We start from the raw sequence: 21620 nt of genomic DNA on the forward strand, positions 1-21620 counted from the left end.
GTCAAGTTAACACTCACCGGTTCTTTTAAGAACCACACCTCGCCCAAAAGAGATCGATTCCATGGTGTAACCGGAAACCCGTTTCTCACCTGAATGATGCGTGTGTGCACATTTACATTCGTGCATTGACACACCCAATAGCGCTGAGACATGGGTATCACAAGCTATTTGGGGGGCAAATTCACGGTCAATGAACCCTCCTCCGACAAAATGCACGACTGCATTCATGTCTTGGACGTCGAGCAATAGTGGAGGAAGGGACCACAACTGACTAACGCCCAAGATTTTCGAATGCCAACAAATCATTACGTAATAAAGCGTCTTCCACAATGTCGAAGTATTAACTAAACAGAAACGATATTGGTCCGCAACCGCACGTGCATTCTACATAACCCCCCCCTTCAAGCTCTCAGGAGCAGATTCCAAACGTTCGAGTGTATCTTTCTCTTTATTTCCAGTGAGCGATAAAACTGTACGAACAAACTTCGGTAATATTGGAAATTTGATAATTTGAAATTAAGAATGTCATTAAACCGCAATATCCTTGCAAGAAATTGCCACATGTGATAAGACCCGTTCCACATGAACATGTCAACGTCGACCAGCCATTTTGGCAAGGCCAAAGATGCACAGAAATCAATTGTTGTACTTATAAATCTTGACAAACACAACATTAGTTCCACAATCTGTAAATATAAAAATACATTTTAAATTAATATATACATTAGAAGTTGCTGTTCTTCAATTGTTGCAACGCCACAAGAATGAGTCACTTTACATCACAAGGGCAAAGCTACAAACCACAGAGCGTCGATAAGAACGTCATCATACATCGGTTTGGGACAAATTTCCATCGGTGCAACTGGACTGGTAGGTATATTGCTCCTTAGTTTTAAGTTCGAGTTTATTCTTGTTTATAACAAAGATACCATAAAGAAGGTGCAACCACGACTGTAGCTGCACAAAATTTCAAAATGATGCTCGCTCTTAAGACACATGGATGGTTTCATTTGGAAATGTGCCTGCGGGGCCCAAGTGCCTTGGAATTGTTTTGTCTCAGTGGGTTATCCCCCGTCAACAGTGCTATCGGGCACCAAGTACAGTTTCTGTTGTCCTGATTGTTTTTTTACGTGGTATTCAGTCAGAATTCATATCATCCTCCCAATGACCAATCCAAGACAAGGCCTGTATTTAAGAAAGGATTTACGTGTGCAATAGTAAAGTATTCAGGTGTTGTGTAAAATCTATTATAAACCCCCTCTTTCCTTGCCTGCTCAATTATGCCCCCGTAGTCTCATGAGGGCATCACGAGAGGACCCAAGGGAGGCAGTTACACCCCCATCCCCAGACGACTTAAACAGTGGAAAACACAAAGGGAAACAAAGGGGGGAGAAAGACATGAAAAGAGAGAGAAAAGAAATTGAAATCATTAATTTGCTTGAAAAAAAAACTTGAAATTAACGCCTATCCCACAGTCGTTTATTATTCAGTAACTAATGAGTGCTTTCAATTCCCGAAGAAATCTCTCCTCCCCAAAAAATGTGGCTCCCCCCAATAAAATCCTGGCAACACCCATGTAGCAGGCCCCCTATGTATGCAGGTGCTGGACAGAATTCAGGCTTTGTCAAAACCAACTAGCTGTGGCTGACAGTATCATATGCCTCTATGGCAACGAGCCGCAGCCGTAAGGTAGTGGCTTCCCATAGGTGCATACATTATTTCTAGCCACAGCCACACTTGTAAGTCATCAGAGGCTAGAAGCGAGTTAGCTTGACAGGGAAGTTCTCTGTGATCAGGTGGTCATCTTGCAGGACGATGACCAGGTTGATTTCAAATTCTGAAAAGGAAGTCAGACACAAGGTTGCCTTGAGTAATCTTCAACAAGCATGAGTTGTAAAGACACCATCTGCCAATGGTTCAGAGACAAACTTGAGTTCTTTGGTGGTGAATATTTGCACAGTTAATAAGTTTCAAACCTGCAGATATTTCCATCTAGATTTCAATGTTACAATCATATCTTATATACATGTGCAACATGCTATGTGGTTCATGACTAGCAGGGGCTGATCCAGAAATTTTTCCAGGGGGGTTGAGACTGGAGTTTTTTTTAATGTTTCATTTTTGTAGACAAGCAGAAATGATGATGAAACATTATTCACGTCATACACTGTTTACAATGGTATCGGTGCACTTATACTGTAGTTAATTTTATTATTTTCCCCATATCTTTTTGCTATTTTTGTCTCAGAGCAGGACGGGGGGTGCTTTGACCACTCCTACACCCCTCTAGATCTGCAACTGACTCATCTCAAACATACTGCACATCAAGGGCCTAGGTTGTGTAATTTGTGTCCATGCAGCCCTCTGCATCCTATTTAACCCGACTCAATTTTTTTGGGTGGCATTTTTAAGGGCAGTTTTGGTACCATTTTGATGTCCATGCTAATGTGCATTTGCATATTCATGAAAAAGAGTGTGATGTCATGAAACTTCGAAGGTTACAACTATTTCTGCACTATAATGTGCCTCAGAAATTGATATTTTCTTGTCACAAATTTTGTTTCATTTGTTGATTTGTCATTTCTTGAATTCATGACTGTCAGCCTGTGACTGAAGTTTTTCTCACAAATATTTGGGGTAAATTTTTTTATTTTAAAATTTTGGGTCCATAATTTAAACAAGATATCCCCAAAATGAACAGTATCTTACTGTCATGACTACATAGAAACAGCACAGCAGAGTCAATTATTAGGAAAGCCATGAAAAACTTTTTTAAAAAACGGTTAAAAATGCTTAAAAAGGCATTTTTTTACTGAAACTTAAGTTGTACAGCTTTCCCTAAATTTGAGATGAGCAGAAAGTAACACAAACTCCTTTCCATGAAAACTTCATATTATCAGGCTGGACCCTTTGAAGTGCCAGAGCGAGCCGCCTTACCGACTTTGAAGTTACTCGTGGCTAGGGTTGGGCAAGTGAAGAGCCGGGGGAAGACCATGTACATCGGGATAGTGATCCCTCGACATACATCGCCTTCACCGATCTGGATGTTCTGGATCTCCGTTGCTGGGGCAGAAGATTTTGTACAGGGGAGAAAAACATGACTTTGTGAAAGAAGATGCCGATGGTAACCAGGGTTTTGTTAGCACGTTGCAAATTGGCATTTTCATTCTTTTCTACACATTTTCACCATCCCTTTTTTTAAAATTCTGTCTCGATTTTGCTTAATTAGTGTCATTACTTTGCTGCTAAAATCCTCAGCCTACTGCAATCTTGCCAACCTGCAACTCCCCGGCTATGCATAGACTTGCTTCCATAACTTACATTTTACATATAATAAGGCACCCTGGGATGAACGCTCAGGAAAGCGCTAGTCTGGGCTCCTTGCACCAAACTGATGTTTTACAACCAACTTGTGGAATGGTATAACTGTGACCAAGCAGAATTGGCCGAGATAATGAGGCAAAAGCAAGTTAGCAATGTGATGACAAGAGACTGTCAGAATCATGTGATATTGGTCGAGACAACTGAACTGATGCTGCGCATATCTAATCAGGTGCAGTATTTGCCCCGACAAAAAACGGTTACCAGCCAAAATGTCATTTAACACGTATTAACTGCTTGTCACTGGTTCTCTGTTGATTTCTACTGAGCACATCCAAATTACTTGGCTACGGCTTAAAACTATGCATGACTCTGTAGGAAATGGCTTTGGCTGCTATCACAGACTTGTACGTAATCTCTAGCCGCAGCCAAGTAATTCGGATACAGGAATACTTTCTTGAACAGCATGCTAGGGAAAAATGGGACCGGGGGACCTTACCATCCCTAGCGTAGCCCTCTGCACAGCCACAGGTCTCTACTCGTACCAGCTGTATCTCCACTGACTTGATGGGTGCGTCGCAGTACTCGATGACCACCGTACCGGTCAGGGGGTTCTTAATGCAGCAGATGGCCGAGTCTAGCTTACCCTTGATGCTGAAGCGGGGCAGGCCACCTTTCTGTAAAACAAGAAAAGATCGCAACAGCTGTAGCCACGCTTCACGCTGGATGGTGTGTAAGCAGGCAGGGGTTGTCTGTGTCAGTTAAACCCAAGCGGAGATGCAAGCACATCCTGGCAGCTGCATGTGCCGTAACCTATGACATCTCTCCACCATGAGCAGAAGCACCCCCTCATTGGTTGAAAAGAGCCGTGTTGGTGGGGAGTGTTCATTTTGTTAGTTGCAATGCAAGCAAAACGAGTGCATTTCTAGTCGTTCGTGAACCAGCAAAGTGCAGTTCCAACCAAAAGAGCCTCCGTTGCTAGGAAAATTGCGCCCTCTCTTGGTCCAGCTCGGGGCGCATATTCGTCCTAAGCTCAAGTTATTTCTTTTGTGTGTGGACACACACAAAGGCTCAAACTAATCAAGGAACGTGGCAGTATGTGAGGCTCTCGAGTGTCCTCTGTGCCATGGCTGAGCTTTGTTGCAACTAACACTCCCAGAAAGTGTCTGGGATTATCTGTGTCAGCACAGTCAGTAAATGAGCAGTTTGGACGCCATGTGCAACCGAAAACAATGCATGAAATCCAATGAAAATGCACTCTCTTTGAATTGAACACAGGATTTTTCTGGTATCAAATTTCTGACAGAAAAAGTGATTTCATCTCATTTATGTATGCCATGCTTGTGATTTGCACATTATGTGAATCACCCATTTGGAGCAGGCCCGAGTTTTTCTGCCTATGACATGTGTTTTACACCATCAGCAGGTGTCCAAGTCTCTCCTCGCGGGCAATACCCTAACCCTGCAGTATATGTGGGCTGGAAACCCTGCCAGACGCATCGGACTGCATCGTTTGTCAAAGTGGCTTGGCTGCAGGCGAGATCCAACAGGCCAGTCCTCCCCAAGGCCAGACAGCCTGGGAGTCTGTGGTTGCCAGTCACCACAAGATCCAACAGCGACATTGTCCAATGGGACTAGCTCCCATTTTCTCAACATAGCCAGGATGTGCAGCAGCTGTTCATTGCCCAGTGTAACAAAGTGCACCAGACTGTTTCATACATACATGTAGTAGACTTTTGCTGCATCCCGTAGGGTCATTGACAATACAGCTCTAAGGTATACTTACATCTTTGATGTTCTGTAGGGACTCGGGCGTGATGGCAAACGGCACCGGCTTAGGCTGCGCCTTCTCCTTCTGGTCCTTGTACTCTACGATGAACTCAATGGACTTGGTAAGGTCCTTGGCCAATAGAGGGCGCTTCAGCTCCCCCTTGATGGTGTACTGCAGAGTTGATGCAAGTGAATGCTGGTTTATAGTACATGCATGTGACTCATTGCAATCTGCACATCCACACATGAAGACACAGTTTAATTGCTATGTGCTGTTGTTTAAGAGGGTCAGATTAACTGGGGTTTGAAGAAATATGACTTCAGTCTCCAAGACTTGTGACTTTTTTCTATCACCACATTACTGCTGCATTACTACTGAATTTTTTTTTTAATTCATGATCCAAAATATATGTAGCACTATGCCACCATGACTAAAGTCCAGAATTTGTCCCGGCCCTAATCCCCTTGCGTGTACGAAAAGATTTATATTGAAATACACGTACCAGGATTCGTACTGGCATCTTGCACTCTGACCCTTCATTCCAAACCCTCAAGGATTTGTTTTTACTTGAAACCAGAAAAAAATATACACATTAAAACAGTGAGTAAACTGACTAGGTACTGAAAATTGAGCTTTTGAGTGATGTCTTGAACCCAACCAGAAAGACATCAGATAATGGAGTCACTTTAGATTTTCTGTTCTACCTGAATGTTGACAAACACTCCATGGTAGGTCTCGTACAGGGTCTTATTGGCCTTGGGTTTCAGGGGAAGCTCAAATGGGATCTCTGTCTTTCCGGCTGGAATCTTGCCCGGTTTGGCGACGCTAACCACGTAATTCAGGAGCTGTATGGGCTGGAAATATTACACAGAAATAAAAAACAGACATTTTTTTAAAGTTTCTGAAATACTTCAGTATGTGAGACTGTGACCTTCAGTTTTGGAAACATAGAAAAATAAAATCAGGATAGCCTTACTCACTCAGCTAACAACATTCTCCAAATCTTCTACGGCAGATCAAGGGGAAAGCAAAATTTTCTTTTTAGAACTCCACAAACCTCCACCTTAGAACTTGTGCACAAAGTCTACGGGGCCATGACAATCAAGTATTTTCAAAGAGAACTTGAAGTATTTTTTTACTCCTTCATTAGTGTTTCCACACCACATTTTCACTTTTCAAATAGTTTTCAAGTCTAAAGGAAGATGAGTGGAGGTTAGTTATGGAACTATTTCTGGCAAGGCTCTCTGTTGCTTCACAACATTGGTTTCATCCGACGGTGCCATGAACTTGAAAAGTGGAAAGGGACGTAATAGCCGTATTTTACATTTCAAATCATGAGATACAGTAACAACAGAACAGTTATGCTTGGGACCTGGTGCTAATCAAATTCAAATGAACTCGGACAAACCTATTGGTTTCTGTCCCTCCCACGCTATCCATATAACTGAAAATGTACATATAGATTCATATATGTGACTGACACAATAACTGGACTTGATCGACGTGGTACATGTACATGAGTCTGTGACCAGACGTGTCACCAGTTGCAATCCTGGTCAAATCTCATTGGGTTCCCCACCCCCTGCCCCCGCTTTCAATACGCGCACGGTCTGCACTCCAGCTCGAGAAGACAACATTGACTGGGGGAGTGGGAAGCCTGCAAAGGGTCTGGCTATTGAAACGTGTCCAAACAGTTTTGTCCACAATTGCACACTCCACACGGGACCTGTGGTGAACTTTTCACTGGGCTAGTCACCAGACAGTCCTGAAGTGTGGCCCAACGTAGGAGTCTTTCATGTACATGACAGACTCGAACACACCACTAACTCTAAACCCTAACTGCCCAAAACGTGCCATACTCCAACAGCAGGTTTTGCGAGGTTTTGTCAGGTTTGGTACCATACCTGAGGAACTTGTTGTTGAATTTTGTGAGACTTGGGATGAAAGGCCCAGGGAAATGGTGTTGGATTCTGTGTGAGTTGGGACACACACGGGTCACTGTGTGCAGTGTCTGGCTTGCTGTACCAATTGTTGGACTGTGCTTGATTTTGTCAGGTTTGATACTGTTCAGTGCAAGTCATCCTATACTGCATAGACCCATCCATACCATATCACTCAAACTCCAACGGGCTCATTCTGTTGGAGTTTATCAGGTTTGGTACACTAACCTGAATGTACAAGTACATAGACAAGTACATGAACCTGTTGGATTTTGTGAGGTTCAGTATGCTGTCTAGTGCAGGAGCCTAGGGGGTTAGGGTTAATACCCTCCTGGATCCACTAAAATCCTCCAGGAGGTTTTGGGGAGGTTCAGAGGATGGAGGAAGACTGGCCAAAAGAAGTGGTTGATTGTGAAGGATGCACAGTGCCAAGGCTGCGGGAGAGACCTTGTGTTGTTTATACTTGGCCATGCCTAAGTTCATGCTCTCATCATACATGTATGAAATTCTCCACACTGCTCCAGGATACCAATTGACAGGAATTGCCGGAGGGTTTTTGAGGGATTGTGGAGGGTACCTAGCAAAAAGACCTTGGAGGGTTAAGGCTAAAACACAACTTCAAGTCTTACTCGCCTCGTATCTATTACTTCTTGCCATGTGATTCCTAAACCTATAGTCTTACCTTGATTGAGTTGTAGAAAGCCTCAAACAGCCCAACGTTCTTCGAGCTCAGCTGTAGGTTGACCGAGCCGTCCACCACCAGCGTGATGCCCTGATGCTGGACATCCGACTTACTTTGTACAACCACTAATCCTGCTAGCACATCCTGTATATTGTACACGTATATTTGTAAGACAGAAAAAAACACACTCAAATATCCCCGGTAGTCAATAACAAAACAGATCCAGTGGTGTATTAAAGCACTTCTTTTCTGAATACCAGGTACTGCCAAGTACTTGGACTGCTGGTTACCATTCAAGTCCAAGTGAACTGTACAAGTACTTTGCCAAATTGTGAGTACAAGTACTTTAGCTTCCAATACGGGCGTTTCACAATAGCATGTCTCCAAGAGTTTGGAACACATTGGCCAATCACAATGTGCAAAATCTGTTGACCCTTTCCAAATGCGCATGGGATCGACAGATTTTGTGCAACATGTTGGCCAACATGTTGCAAACTCTTGGAGGTGTGCTGTTGAGAATCGCCTGTATTACAAGCCTGAGTGCTTGCATTGGTCGCCAGTACTTCTGAGTACGAGTTCTTGTCCGAGTGCACTGTGCTTGGAGCTGAAAATTATGTGTGAATTACACGGTGATAAAAACTACCAATAGTCTTTGTAAACGTTTGTCAACAATTTAAAACTATTTCTTTTTATCAACAACAGCAGTCCCAAATCTGTTTTTCAAGAAAATACTACACAGTGAACATGCAGACATGAAAGTTGACATCCAGTAAATCAAATTTACAGTGCATCTACATGTACATGGGTGAGGTAAGGTAAAGACCGTCATGCACATCAGGTATTTTGGGCTCATTCCTCAGACTGAAATTTAGTGCAAAACAGAAGTACAATGAGCATTCAAATGGCTGAGAAAAGATTTTACCTTCAAATTCCGTTCTTACAATTCTCATGCCTGGTTTTACTGATGCAAATTTCCACTTTAAAAGCGAAGCTGTGACATGTCGTTTGGTGCACCAATCGTGCCAATATCTATTCTACCGGTTCATGTGCAGAAACTAAAAGTACAATTCCTTCCCAAACATTTCTCCCCCACATGTTACTAGTTGTGTCTTCATGTACATGTGGGCCTAGTGCCAAAAAAAACCAAAACACACAAGTTGTGAGCGTGAGCCTGTGCTGTATGTGATGTGACGTCATGGTTGGGGCCAGTGTTTGGTTCCATTTTCATGATTTTTGCACAATATCTTGATGTTCTCAAATCTGTACAACAATGACAGCAGCCAATAAAGAAGACATACTTCATTCGAACAACTCTCAAGGGCACAAATTATTCAAATGCCCTTAACCAATGCTTGATTTAGTAAAGACTATTTACATGTACTTCACTTGCAAAATGACGACTTGCCATGGCGTGGCTGCTGAGCATGTGAGGTGTAATGCTGGGTATGATTGGTCGGGCGATATCAGAAATTAGCAAACTGTTGCATACATTAGAAAAGAACTAAGACAAATATTTACCCCCTCGTAGTATATCTTGTTGACTTTCTTCAGCCGAATGTCGAGAAATGCCATTTTCAGACAGCTGGTCACCCCTTGCGCACATCCACACCGCCCCTACATGTAGCTGATTATTCATCTTGTTAAGCCTGAATTGCGCCCTCTAGCATGTCTCTAGCGCACATGCAAAAAAAGATCTGTTCTAAATAGATCCGAAGGTCTGCGACATCTTTAAAGCGAAAGCTTGTCAACTTATCTATCATGAAGGGCCATTATTTAATTGAAAACGAATACCATTTTTGTTTTTGATACCTAAGAATAAAATTGACAACAATGGAAAGGTTCATTACAGATTAATTTCATTTCCGACGATTCATAATTTAAAATTTTGTGATTCATTACATAATATGTTTTAAGTGCTATTGAATGAAATGAAAGTGGGGCATTGAATTGAAAGTGGTCCGGCACCACCCTTTTGATTATTGATTACAGTAAAAAGATATACTCAGGGAACATGATCAAAAATGAATAAGGACTATTGGTTCAGTTCTTGGAAATAATCAACATTGTGGCCATTCAAATGCCAAATTAGGTCTTTTAATATGTTTGGTTGGGTGTCAAACTGCTGTTTCTTTCTAACAGATTTTCAATGGTTCTTTATGTCAATTTGCTGAAATCTTTCGTTGCTAATGCAAAATGCAATGGAATGTAATATTTTTTAAAGTGGTTCAATGATGTTTCAATGCCAAGCATCTTCCTCAGATGTTTCCTTGTTTTAAAGCAACCAATTTTTTTTTCTTATCATAAAAATTAAATACAATTGAGGGGATTGATATGTGCGTGAATTAAATTGAAAGGAAAGAAGTTCTGCAGTCGGCATCCATTTTATCAATCCAGCAGCGGCGTAGGCAGGATTTTGAGCACAGCAGAGGGGGGGTCGACTCGGAGCACTAAGGGGCGGGGGTGTGGGACATGTATACACGTACATGTACATAATCGTGAACATTATGAACTAGGAACGTGGGTTGGAAAAAATCAGTTTTCGAAATGCAAGTGGGGGGCGACTGACTCCTTCCCCCTGAGCCACGCCGCTGCTGAAGAAAACTCATGCATGGAAATGATGGCTATCACGTAATCAGAGTGCACCTCTAATTTTCTGTTACAAGGTATCCGAAAAACAGCACACGTGTACGAAATAGCAAGATGGCGGCGACCACTGAAGACAACTTTAAGTTTGGGTTGGACATTCATTTCGCCCAACGACTAGCAGGAAATGTCACAAAGATACGAGAGAGGACAGTAAAAAAACTGAAGAGATGGATTGCCGCTCGATCTCTGAAACTTGGAGGTAAACACTGAGTATTTTTTGTCTGAACAGTACAGGGAAAATGCGGCACATGATAAGGGGCTCGGACAGCTTGGCGCGGCCCGTCGCCGTGTTTGCCAGCCATGCCAACTTGACTCGGGACATCTCGACCATGGAGACAACTCGACTGGTTGGATTAGTGGTCAGTTGTCGTAGTGGGCTTGCGCTTCACAGTTACATCGCTAGGAAGGCTAATATTTTTTAAGTATTTTTTTCTTTTTAGTGTTTGGTTTGAACTAATATTGAAAGTTGAAGAGAATACTCAAGTACATGTCATTTTAACCTAGTAGGCTGTTTTAAGTTTGGATTCCACTGGACTCTGCAAAGCACAGCAAAATTAATTTGAAGGAGGGATATTTTACAGTGGTCCAGGATGATATTTGTACACTTGTAATTCATGGTAATGCAGAGCAAACTGAATGTGACTAGGCCTATTTTGTATAGGGCCTACCCCCAGAACTATTTTTTACACAAAAATGAGTGTGGGTTTTGACTGGAAAGATTAAATGTTCATAGGCTTGATTTGGTAAATGAACTAAAATCGTTGTTCTTATTTGGGCCTTATTTCAATGAATGAAATGCTGGTGTTGAACACTTAAAATTTAAAAAGTTCTGAAATTACATAGAGGAGCTACATGTTCAAGGTGTGGAAAAAGACAATTTTTAATCACAATTTCCTGTTAAGAAAATGAGATCCCAAATGTTGGGGCAGCCAACACAATGCATGCTGTATCACCAGGTCCGTGTGCAAGTCATAGCTGGCGAGTCCAGTTGCAATGTTGCAATGTAAGGCAACACATCCAAATTTGCACAAAAACATCCATTTGCAATCTTTGTTAAATGGCCCGCACTCCATCTTGTTCAGGCCTTCAATGGATGACTGGGTAAACTGTAAACGGTGGAATTTTCCCACAGCCATGTTGTCTCAACGGTCGAGTTGTTCCAAGTCAAGTGGGTACATGAAAATGGTCAGTTGAGCCGTCAGACATCCCACACCACAACTCGGACACTGTCCTCAAACCCGGAGAAGCCTCTTTATTCGGGGACAAAATCAGTCCCCCTGAAAGAAAGAGTGTCGCCCAAAATCTGGACAGTTTTTTTCTAGTGGTCTTGGGGACCTACATGTACCACTGCCATATATGTACATAATTGAATTCAGCAGAAAAGAACACCCTAAGCTACCATTTAAAAACTTCTACCATTTTCTTCTGAGATTACAAGCAGGAGTCTGCAATCATGGCAGTGGAACTTACATGTACGTGTACAAAAATGCGTGTAAAGGATGGGTGAGAGACTGCATCAGAACAAATTTTCCAAGTATTGGTAAAATCTTTTTACTTCTTTTTTAAAAAGAACGATGGAAAGAGATCAAGTAAATTATGTACCTACCTGTACGGTAAAAATTAAATAACTTATATGAACGGAAAATACATGTGCTTGGCAACAAAAATTGATAAAAGTTACACGTAGCATGTGGGTTTCTTTAATCCAAGCCCACTGGGGAGAGAAATGCCTCTCATTTAGGGGACTTGTGTCTCCCAAGAAAAGGGCTTCATGGTCTCTGAGTTACGATTTGTGTCTCAATCCTGAGATTGTCCAGACATCACCAGGATCACCACTTCTATGACTACACATACTTGACACCCTTTGAGACTGGTCTAAAAAAAAAACCTGTTTTCTAAGAAAATGCTTTAATAAATATCCCAGCTAAATTTGCCTTTTTAGAACATGGTCATCATTTTTTTCTGATGGCTAAACCATGAACCAGTGGCACTGTTCCACAGATGTGCGTACATGTACATGTGTAGAGGCCAAAGATAAGGAGAAATAAAGACCAGGTGACTGGCTCTAGTCTGGGACTTAATTCCGCCGTCTTTGTCCGATATTGGCACACATACCGAGTACCCCACATGTAAAAGAAATCAAAGAAAGAGTAACAGATATCCAATGCTGGCTTTTGTTGCAAATTGTTCGATTTTCTGATCCTTTGCTGTTCAGATGTTGGCATGGAGCCAGAGCTCATGCGGCTGTGGAAGGGGCTCTTCTACTGCATGTGGATGTGCGATAAGCCTGTCATCCAGGAAGAGATGGCTGATAAAATCGCTGACCTCGTTCACAGCTTCACAACACCACAGGGATGTAAGCACTCAAAAACAAGTTGAGAAATTCTGTTAAATGAACAGAGTAGAACCTGTTAAAATTTACACATGTACCTGGGTACTTCCAGAAATTAGGGGTCCATTTTTTTTCATGTCACCGTCACATCTGACGTGATTTTTTTAAATTGAGAACACATTTTCTATTTTCCAAGAGTCATGAATTAACCCTCCTTTGGTTTTACAGCAGAAATGTCACAGTCACTGGTGAGCATGTATTTTTTATATGGAACTCAAACATGCACAGGTTCAGTGTGTACACAGTAGATTGCCAGCACAAAATGACCCAGGGTCTTTTGTGCAGTCCTCTTCACTGCATTTGGTTTACTGCACAATGATGCACATGAAACAGTGAAGCACAGTTGTTGGGCAGCACAAAAGTGCAATCTGATATTCCTGTGAGGGACAGTTGGTGCAGTGCACAACACAACACAGCTGTGCCTCTTTGAGGTGTTCACCAAGTGACCCCAAAAGTGACTTCAGCATAGAAGGGTTAATGCAAGTTAACCTCTTAAACAAACAGTAATAGTTTGAAATCAATTCCGGTGACATTTCCCTGTCAAATAATAAAAAGTCAGATGTAACAGGGACACAAAAAGTTCACACTTTTGGGCCTCTAATCTCTGGCATGACCCACCTCCTTTTGCTTCAGAATTGGGTGAGGGCGCCCTCTGTAACTCAAAAATTCTTCCTGTCATATTTATGATACACGTACATCAAAGCAAGGTTTAAACATTTCTTGTTTGCCTGTTTTGCTTTTCCCCATGTCAGCAATGGCTTTCTTTGATGCCTTTCTCCTGACAATGAAGAGGGAGTGGATTGGAATAGACAGGCTACGAATGGACAAATTTTTCATGGTAAGCTGTTGTTGTTATTTGTATGATTTCATGTTTGATGTCGAGTCCAAAGTGTATGACAGTGCCTGACGTTTTTATACATTTCTTGTAACCTCATCAAACAATCACGTTTATTTCCGGCTTCAGACAAATGTACTGTAAATTTCTCTTCTGAGACTTCTCAAACTATTTTTGCATTTGCTTCCAACTGAAAAATAAATCAGTCATTTTCTGCTTGTAAAACTTTGACAAAAAGTGAGTGTATTGTTAATTGTACTGATTTTCCGTATTCACAAGTTTGTTTTTTTGGTCCTTTTTCCTTTTGTTAGTTCATTAGACGATGCTTTCGTCAGGTTCTGGTTGTTTTAAGGAACAACAACTGGGAAGAGAGGTAGGATTTGGCAAGATTTTGGTCAGAAATAATTTGGGAGTAAAGTCAGTGACTTCCCACTTGCTCTGATAAACTTGACGTGATTTTCCAAGACAATGTGTTCAGTCGCAGTACGTAGCCCAGATATGGTCATACTAGTATCCCCATTTTGCAGCCTTGTGGATCAATTCTTGGCCGTGCTGTGTAAGACGCCGTTGAGCCCGGATCCGGAAGCCTCACCCGACGGCCTACGCTATCACTTCATCGATATTTACCGGGCGGAGCTGGCAAGATGCGGGGGAGATGAGGTAGGCTGCCACCGCCTTCAAAACTCAGTCTCCAAGAATAGGATGATTGGACATGAAGCAATGCAAGCAGAACAGGATTTGCGCCTCTCGTTCAAAAGTGGTTCACACCATGCCTGGGGGACGGAATAACAAAATGCTACAGACTTATAATAGAGATGCCTCTCTTTGAGAACTCTTGTCAGAAGAATTTTTTGGCAAGTGACAAAGAAAGGTGCCAGGCCAACATTTCAATACTGCCAATATGTGTGTGGCACCTACATGTAGGCAAAGTCCCTACCATTTGGGCATCTTTTTAGATGGAAAATTACAGCTTATCAGCACAGAAATGTGCTCTTTGAGCAAGGCTACTACATACTTTAACTCACATCCCAAGAAAGCACAAGCAACCTTACACAATTTCAATTTGTTGGTTGAAAGTCTTCTTATACATTCATATTTTTATCATAGCTGACTCCAAATGATCAAGTCATGAAACTCATTGATCCATTCTGTGTCCTGATGACGACAACCCATAAGTGAGTATCCATATCTCCAATGTACCCCCTTGGATAGTTACAGAACAGTGTTGAAGTCGAATCCATCGTCGGTCCTTGCAACTCCATCACAAGTTATCCAGTCTTGACTTAAGTCGCAAGCTATTCAAATGAACCGTGACAAAAGTATTCCTGTGTCACTGTTCACCCTGTTACTCATGACTCGTAAAGGGACTTGCTAAAGGACTTGCGATCGGCCTCAGCACTGTCCCATAGTAGAAGTGGAAGCACGTGGGCTTGTGGCTAGGGCTTGTAACTCCCAAACATAAGGTCGGGGGTTCAAATTCAGTAACTAGATACATGTTGTGACCTTGAGCATGTAAATGGGTACCTTTAGAGGGCGGAGAGGGTTGCTCGTATTTGATTGTCCATTTGCACCTGGGACGGCAGCAACATTACAAAATCATAATGTCAGATGTGACAGGTTCAGACAAAATGTTTGACCCCAAAGTTACGGAACAATTCTCATGTATATGCTACAGTGTGTAACAATAAGTTGATTCACTGGCCCAGTGTGAATATCAACTTACGTTTAACGAGAAATGTACACAGAGGTGGGTCCCTATTCGTACACATACACGGCATTGAATAAGACCAGAGCATTCTGGTCGAAACGTCCAATTACAACCCTGGTCTTTTCATTACCGCGCTACTGTCAGAGATATTTCTGTGAGGTCGTCTCATCAATTTGCACCTTGTCACCATTTTCTCCATTGCAGCAAGACCCTACTGAAGGTCATCCTGCGCGGCTTCTTCCAGGAAATCGTGGACGAGTCGGACGTCGGATTCCCGGTGGAGTCAGAGGACGAGGGAATCGACTCGGGGGGAGAGGAAAAGGGAGACGGCGACAAGAGGAAGAAAGAAAGTGAGGAGGACTTGGAGAAGGATGAAGAGGAAGGACCAAAAGAAATCAACCAGAAAAAGCAGTTTGTGCGCAAACCAAGGCCCAAATTAAAGGTTTGTCTGGAGTTTTGCTTCACAATTCTTAAATTCTCCTCCCTACCGGATATTAAGCAATTTACTTAGCATGCGAAACGGTACCACGGTAATCCTCCTTATATGCAAATTGCAGCTGCATACCACATGATTTCATAACGGTTTTTCCTGCACATAATGCAGACACACACTACATGAAAAATGACGGTATGTTTGATTTGTCATACCCAAAGTAGACTCAATGGTACATGTGGGTGTTTTTATTCTGAAGCAATACGCAAGGTGTATTCTGCAGTGCCAGAGTAGAATTTGTTAAATGTACACGCACCACATCCATTTGCACTGTATTTCACTGATGTTTTGGAAGTGCTTATTTCTAAGTAGAGTTTGTCATGTATTTCCAGCAATGATATCAAGGATACCTTAAAAGTGTTTGTGGAATTGTACCTTCTTAGCCTGGAAATAGCAACTGAGAAAAGACAAAATCCATGGAATCAGGGTGGAACTAAAAAACCCGATCCACACGCCAACCTGAGTGGGATTCGAACCCGTGTCGCTCAGGTTGAAGTGAAGGAAAACATAACTGAGTCAACCTGACTCCCCAAGTTGGAATAAGGTCGTGCAGTAAGAAGAATAGGAAAGAAAAAAATCATATCGGAAGATGTCTGGAACAGTTCTGATGTTTCTTTTCTCTTCTTTCTAGTATGACTATGGAGCTATTGCAGATCGTCTCTTCACCCTTGCCAGCCAGCAGTCCACCCCAGGCTTGGCCCGAAAAAAAGTGTATGCCATCGTGAAAAAGTAAGTCCAAATTGCCTTCAGTACAAGTTGTGCATGTGTTGATGGTGGCGTTCACGTTCAGTCAGGAGTATTACCATATTTGGGCAGGCCATTACATCACGCATGCATCACATTCTGACCAATCACAAAGTCTCTTCTAGCAGCCTGCAGAGGACTGTGTTTGTTTGCATGGCATAGCATGGCGTGCTCTGCCTAAGGGTTGGAGTGTATGAAGCAAATAAAATGAGTGGAGTGTTACCTGGCAACAGTCTGATTGGTTGAGCAAACAAACGGGCAGTACAGGCATCATCTTTGTGGTCTAATCTACTCTTCTACCAATGCGATAAGAAATTCATTGTTGCCAGCTCAAGATATGCAGCATTGAGTTGATGGAATATTGTGGGATTTTGCCACAATGTTTTGTCAACAAGGAGATGGACAGTAAAATACAACGTGCCCAAGGAATTAGAGATCATTTTTGTTCACTCTAGGTTCAGAGATTTGACCGAAGGCGTCTTCCCAGACTACAATGTGGGCTCCCTCCTGGACTACCAGGATGACGATGACGAAACCGAGCGCATCTTTGGCGAGCGGCTCCCGCCGGATAAGAAGAAGAAGCCAACCCGTCGAGGTGGAAAGCAGGTTAGAGAACGCAGACTCGCCAAGGTCAAGCTGCAGGCCGCTAGGGATGCGGCAGGCACGGGCAAGCGTTTCGCCGATGTCTCGGACGAGGACGATTGGACCGACGAAGACGAGGAGGACCAAAAGAAGAAGAAGCGGCGCAAGAGGAAGAAGAAGAAGGCCAAGAAAGTGGAAGGAGAGACGATGGAAGTCACCCCAGCAGATGCCGAGCAACAGAAGGAGATGTCGTCTGAATTGGAGGACGCGAAGAAGGGTCTTGATGAAGAAGGTGCACCGTCTGAACAAGCGACCGTCGCAGTAAAGGAGTCCGTCGTCAGTGCAAGCATCACATTACGAGAAAATGATGTCTTGGAAGCCATGCCCAGCCCAGGTTCAGATGAGGCGGACGGTGGAAGCGTGGAGAAGATGAGAGGGGAGAAAAGGAAGTCAGGGGGCAGCGAAGAGGAAGTCCCAGGGCCCAGCCCAAGTGACGATGGTGCACAGGAGACAGAAACAACCGCTGAAGAAGATCCCAAGATGGGCGTGAAGGTGACTGACGAGGTTGTAGTGGTCGACGTGGCATCATCAAATCCAGTGTCCCAAAAAAAGGGCGCTAAAAAGCTTAAAGGAAGACAGGTTCGGCAGAAACAAAGCGTGGATGAATCAGAAAGAGAGGGGTCTTCAGATTTCAGTGCACAAAATGGAACAAACAAGGAGGAAACAAACACTTCTCAGGAGGAAATCCAGCTTAATGTTTCCGAGGTCAGTGAGCCAAGCCCATCAACAGAGAGTTCCAAGATCGACAAAGCTTCAGCAGCCACCGGCAGCACATCACCAAAACTGAATGCAGGTAGCCAGAAAACAGTGTCAGAAGGAGGGAAGCGAAAGGTGGAGCAGCCATTCGCAGCATTCCAGGCAGTGAGCACACCCCCTGCATTGGTGAGACGAAAGACGGTCAGGAAAGGGAGCGAGCCAAAGACAGAACCGCCAAGAAAAACAAAGGTATACTTAAAATTAAATGGCAACAGTATAAGGCTGCGTGCTAATGAATAACATGGGTACCAGTTATCATCATCATTGGCGCTGATAAACAATTTTAGACTTTGTTCCTTCCTGATCAAAGTTCCAGGATCATTTTGAACATTTCTCTGTGCGCTTTTTTTGAAGACTTTTGTTTTTAAGGGTCTAGTCAAGTTGTACACCACAATGTTTTTTGAACCCTCAGTCCTGTCAACTCACCACACAGTTTTCTTCCAGATCGCCTCAGTTAACATCTGTCAATCTATACGTGGCCTGGGGGTTGAATCCCCAATAATACGGCATAACTCAAGATACATTGTGGCCTGATAGGGAACTTTGTACGTGGCTGAGACATGAAAATTTGAGAATCTTTCTTTTTTTTTTTTTCCTTACAGTCGCGACTTTGCGATGACAGTGACTCTGACCAACCCACGCCCAGAAAACGCGTCAAGATAGCGCTTGGCCTGAACAAAGCCCATGGTAAGATTGGTTGTCTCGTGTAGTCAGCCTGAGAATGGAATCAAACCCTTTTTTTAGCTTTTCATGCCTGAAAGTGGTAAAGATGCAACCCAGCTTCCCCAAATCAGGCTGGTGTGCACACATGTCCTTTTAATGTTCAATAATTCCTGTATCCCACTGGTGTATACATTTCATACTTTAAAGGTGATCCACAGTGCGAATTTGTCGGCAGAAGAGTTTGGTCGTAACAAGTAGTGAAACTTGTGGAATATGCATTGTTACGTGTCGAGAGTACTAAAGTGAATACGTCACATGCACAAATATGTGTAGAAGGCATTAGCACGAGAACCAGCAGGTCAGCTATGCAGGCATGTTCTCCATTCCTTTGTATGGCATTTAGTGGTTCTGCATGACGTCACGCTTGGGTGCTTCACACTGGTGTCATTTTCCTGATAAAAGCTCAGACGCCTTCAGCCTTTGTCACACCCTCCTTTAGCCCGTGGCTGATGTAACATGGCTGCATGTTGTTGATTGTAGGCACAGTTAAGCATGGGAATTACAAGTGATGTATTTGGAGAATTCTCAGACATCTCTATCAACACAGTTGCTTTGACATTGGTTTTACATACATGTACAAACACTGTATCATGTTTGAATTTGAGTGTCCTGTCGCCTGTGGATAGTGGAAAAAATGATCAAAAATAGATGCTGCATGTACTCCCTGCTGCTTTGTGGTATAGGCTTAGTAAAACCTTGATCATTGTGATGGGCACAGCAGCACCTGCATCATTGTAAGGGGCACAGCAGCACCTGCATCATTGTAAAGGGCACAATAGCACCTGCGTCATTGTAAGGGACACAGTACGGCTGCATCGTAAGGGGCACAGTAGCACCTGCATCACTCACTGTAAGGGGCACAGTAGCACCTGCATCACTCACTGTAAGGGGCACAGTAGCACCTGCATCATTGTAAGGGGCACAATAGCACCTGCAGCATTGTAAAGGGCACAACAGCACCTGCGTCATTGTAAGGGGCACAGTAGCACCTGCATCACTCACTGTAAGGGGCACAATAGCACCTGCAGCATTGTAAAGGGCACAATAGCACCTGCGTCATTGTAAGGGGCACAGTAGCACCTGCGTCATTGTAAGGGGCACAGCAGGATCTATGTCACTGTAAATGGCACAGGAAGACCTGCAATATCCACTTCTTGTTTTTGTTTTTTTCGCCCAGCCTCCCAGGACTACAAGAAGCAGCTGGAGTCCAGCCCAGGCATCCCTTTCGATGGCTCCAAGAAACCCACCCAATCAGTCCTAAAAACACCCAGTCCACAACCCCACCCACCTGGCAAGAAGAAAACAGCAACACCCACTTCAAAGACGCCCCGGCGTGGTTCCAAGTCATCCCCTCCAGTCGGCCAAAAGGCCTCCACGCCCATCCTCAAGACTGCCGCGCTGGTCCTGAAGACCCCGAGTCCCAAGGTCATCAAGGAGGTGGATCTTACAACCAGCTCCAGAAAGAGGCGAAGTCCCAAAACTGCGCCCATTCTGCGGAGGTCCTCAAGAATCAAGAAACTAATCCAAAAATGAACACTCTGCATTATAATACTGAAGGCTCCACCTCTGACCGACATTACTGTCATCACAAATACAGATGTATTCAGAATCAAAACTAGAAACCAATCTGTATGTTTGTTTATTAATTTACTCAATCATTAATTACATTATAAACAGACAGCTAAAAAGGAATCTTTTCACCCATTTCCTTAGGGAGGTTTTCAATTTATTTTTTAACCAAATTTGAAATGTAGCAAAATTATGAACTTTTTAACATGTTGACAGCCGACCTCGAGTATACTCGTAGCAACAGGTGTACCGGATTCTGCCACTTTGATTATACCTATAGGAAACGAAAGGCTTTTGTATTGTGAATTGAATACACTGACGTCACTGAGAACACAACAGATGCGTTGCTAGTAGTGTTAAGGGTACATGTATAAAATACTCTTCCTCAAATTGACTTATTAAATATGCACGCATGCGTACATCGCTTGGCAAATGGAAACGTCCCGTGAAACTATGCGTGGCAGTCAACGTGTTAGCATTGATTAGTCAAAACAAAAAAAATGAAACTATTTTCCAGCATCGATCGGATGAGGAAAGTCACTCGCTATTTGCATGTTTTGCTGTTCACAGTTTAAAATGAAGTTTGGTTTGTAAGCAGCTGTAAAATTTGACAAAGCTTCGTGACTGTGTCATTGGCAAAGAAAAGCAGTAACAGTTATTATTTATTGCTTACCAAAATAATGTCATCATGTTAATTTAAGGAACTCGAGGCTAATTACATGAAGGAAGGAATATTTGGAAAACTGAGGGGTAGCTACAGAGTTTGTTTTTTTCAAATCAAAAGAACTGTATAGTCAGGAAAGATTTTCTTTGGGGCTGAAAAGGGCCAGCTTGAAGAAAATGCATTCTTCCTTCCCTTACAAATGTTTTTCCTTTTCTTTCATAATGGATGGGAAGTAAACCCTTTCAAAGTAATTGAAGCTGAGAATAATAAACCATTAGTACTCCGTACCCCAGAAAGTGAGTTTCTGTGAAAGTGCAACAGAACTTGACACTTAACTACGTAGTAACTTTCAGATGCACTAAACCTTCAGGAGTTTTCCAGTCGTCTTGCGATCATTTTTGAAACCTGTTTTTGAACATTTGAAATACCACTCTCATGAAACACCCATTTTTCGGAGGCATCTTGGTAAACAACGTAGCCCATCGACATGTCCTATGCACAGGGGCCGACCTGCATGAAGCCCTGAAGCTGATTTCACCATGTACACAATACCCTCTTGCCTGATGGAATTGGAATGTCACAGATGCGTTCATACTGCCTGGCTTCAGGAGGAGATAGGACATGGGACAAAAGCTGTAATCTTTTCTGGTATCATTTGAATTTGCTGGCATAGTGCTGTAGCTCTGTGTACATGTGCGTTTAAAAGTGTGCACTCATATTCTCTTCATGTCCAA

General features: G+C 42.9%; 2 protein-coding genes across 3 annotated transcripts; one reads left to right on the forward strand and one right to left on the reverse strand.

The window, feature by feature from the left end:
- Nucleotides 1-429: 429 nt before the first annotated feature.
- vps26c (VPS26 endosomal protein sorting factor C) lies at nt 430-10462 on the reverse strand. Of its 2 annotated transcripts, none has more exons than XM_087142296.1 (7): nt 10358-10462; nt 7715-7858; nt 5797-5946; nt 5108-5263; nt 3821-3998; nt 2938-3063; nt 430-1837 (listed from the first exon to the last, which is right to left on the reverse strand). In XM_087142296.1, exons 1-7 carry the CDS (start codon nt 10460-10462, stop codon nt 1755-1757), a joined length of 942 nt encoding a protein of 313 aa, XP_086998422.1. In that variant the 3' UTR covers nt 430-1754. The 2 variants fall into 2 exon arrangements, with proteins under 2 accessions (XP_086998422.1, XP_022104118.2); XM_022248426.2 differs by lacking the exon at nt 10358-10462 and adding an exon at nt 9233-9364.
- Nucleotides 10415-21182, forward strand: LOC110986505 (uncharacterized). The gene is made up of 11 exons (XM_087142294.1): nt 10415-10559; nt 12576-12716; nt 13505-13590; nt 13899-13960; nt 14115-14247; nt 14695-14762; nt 15500-15737; nt 16420-16517; nt 16988-18119; nt 18533-18617; nt 19831-21182. The coding sequence occupies exons 1-11, from the start codon at nt 10415-10417 to the stop codon at nt 20184-20186; spliced, it is 2544 nt and encodes an 847-aa protein (XP_086998420.1). The 3' UTR covers nt 20187-21182.
- The last annotated feature ends 438 nt before the right edge of the window (nt 21183-21620 follow it).

The sequence above is a fragment of the Acanthaster planci genome, linkage group LG10 (assembly GCF_054643075.1).
Source record: "Acanthaster planci isolate LZ-2023a linkage group LG10, COTS_SCS, whole genome shotgun sequence".
NCBI lineage: Eukaryota > Metazoa > Echinodermata > Asteroidea > Valvatida > Acanthasteridae > Acanthaster > Acanthaster planci.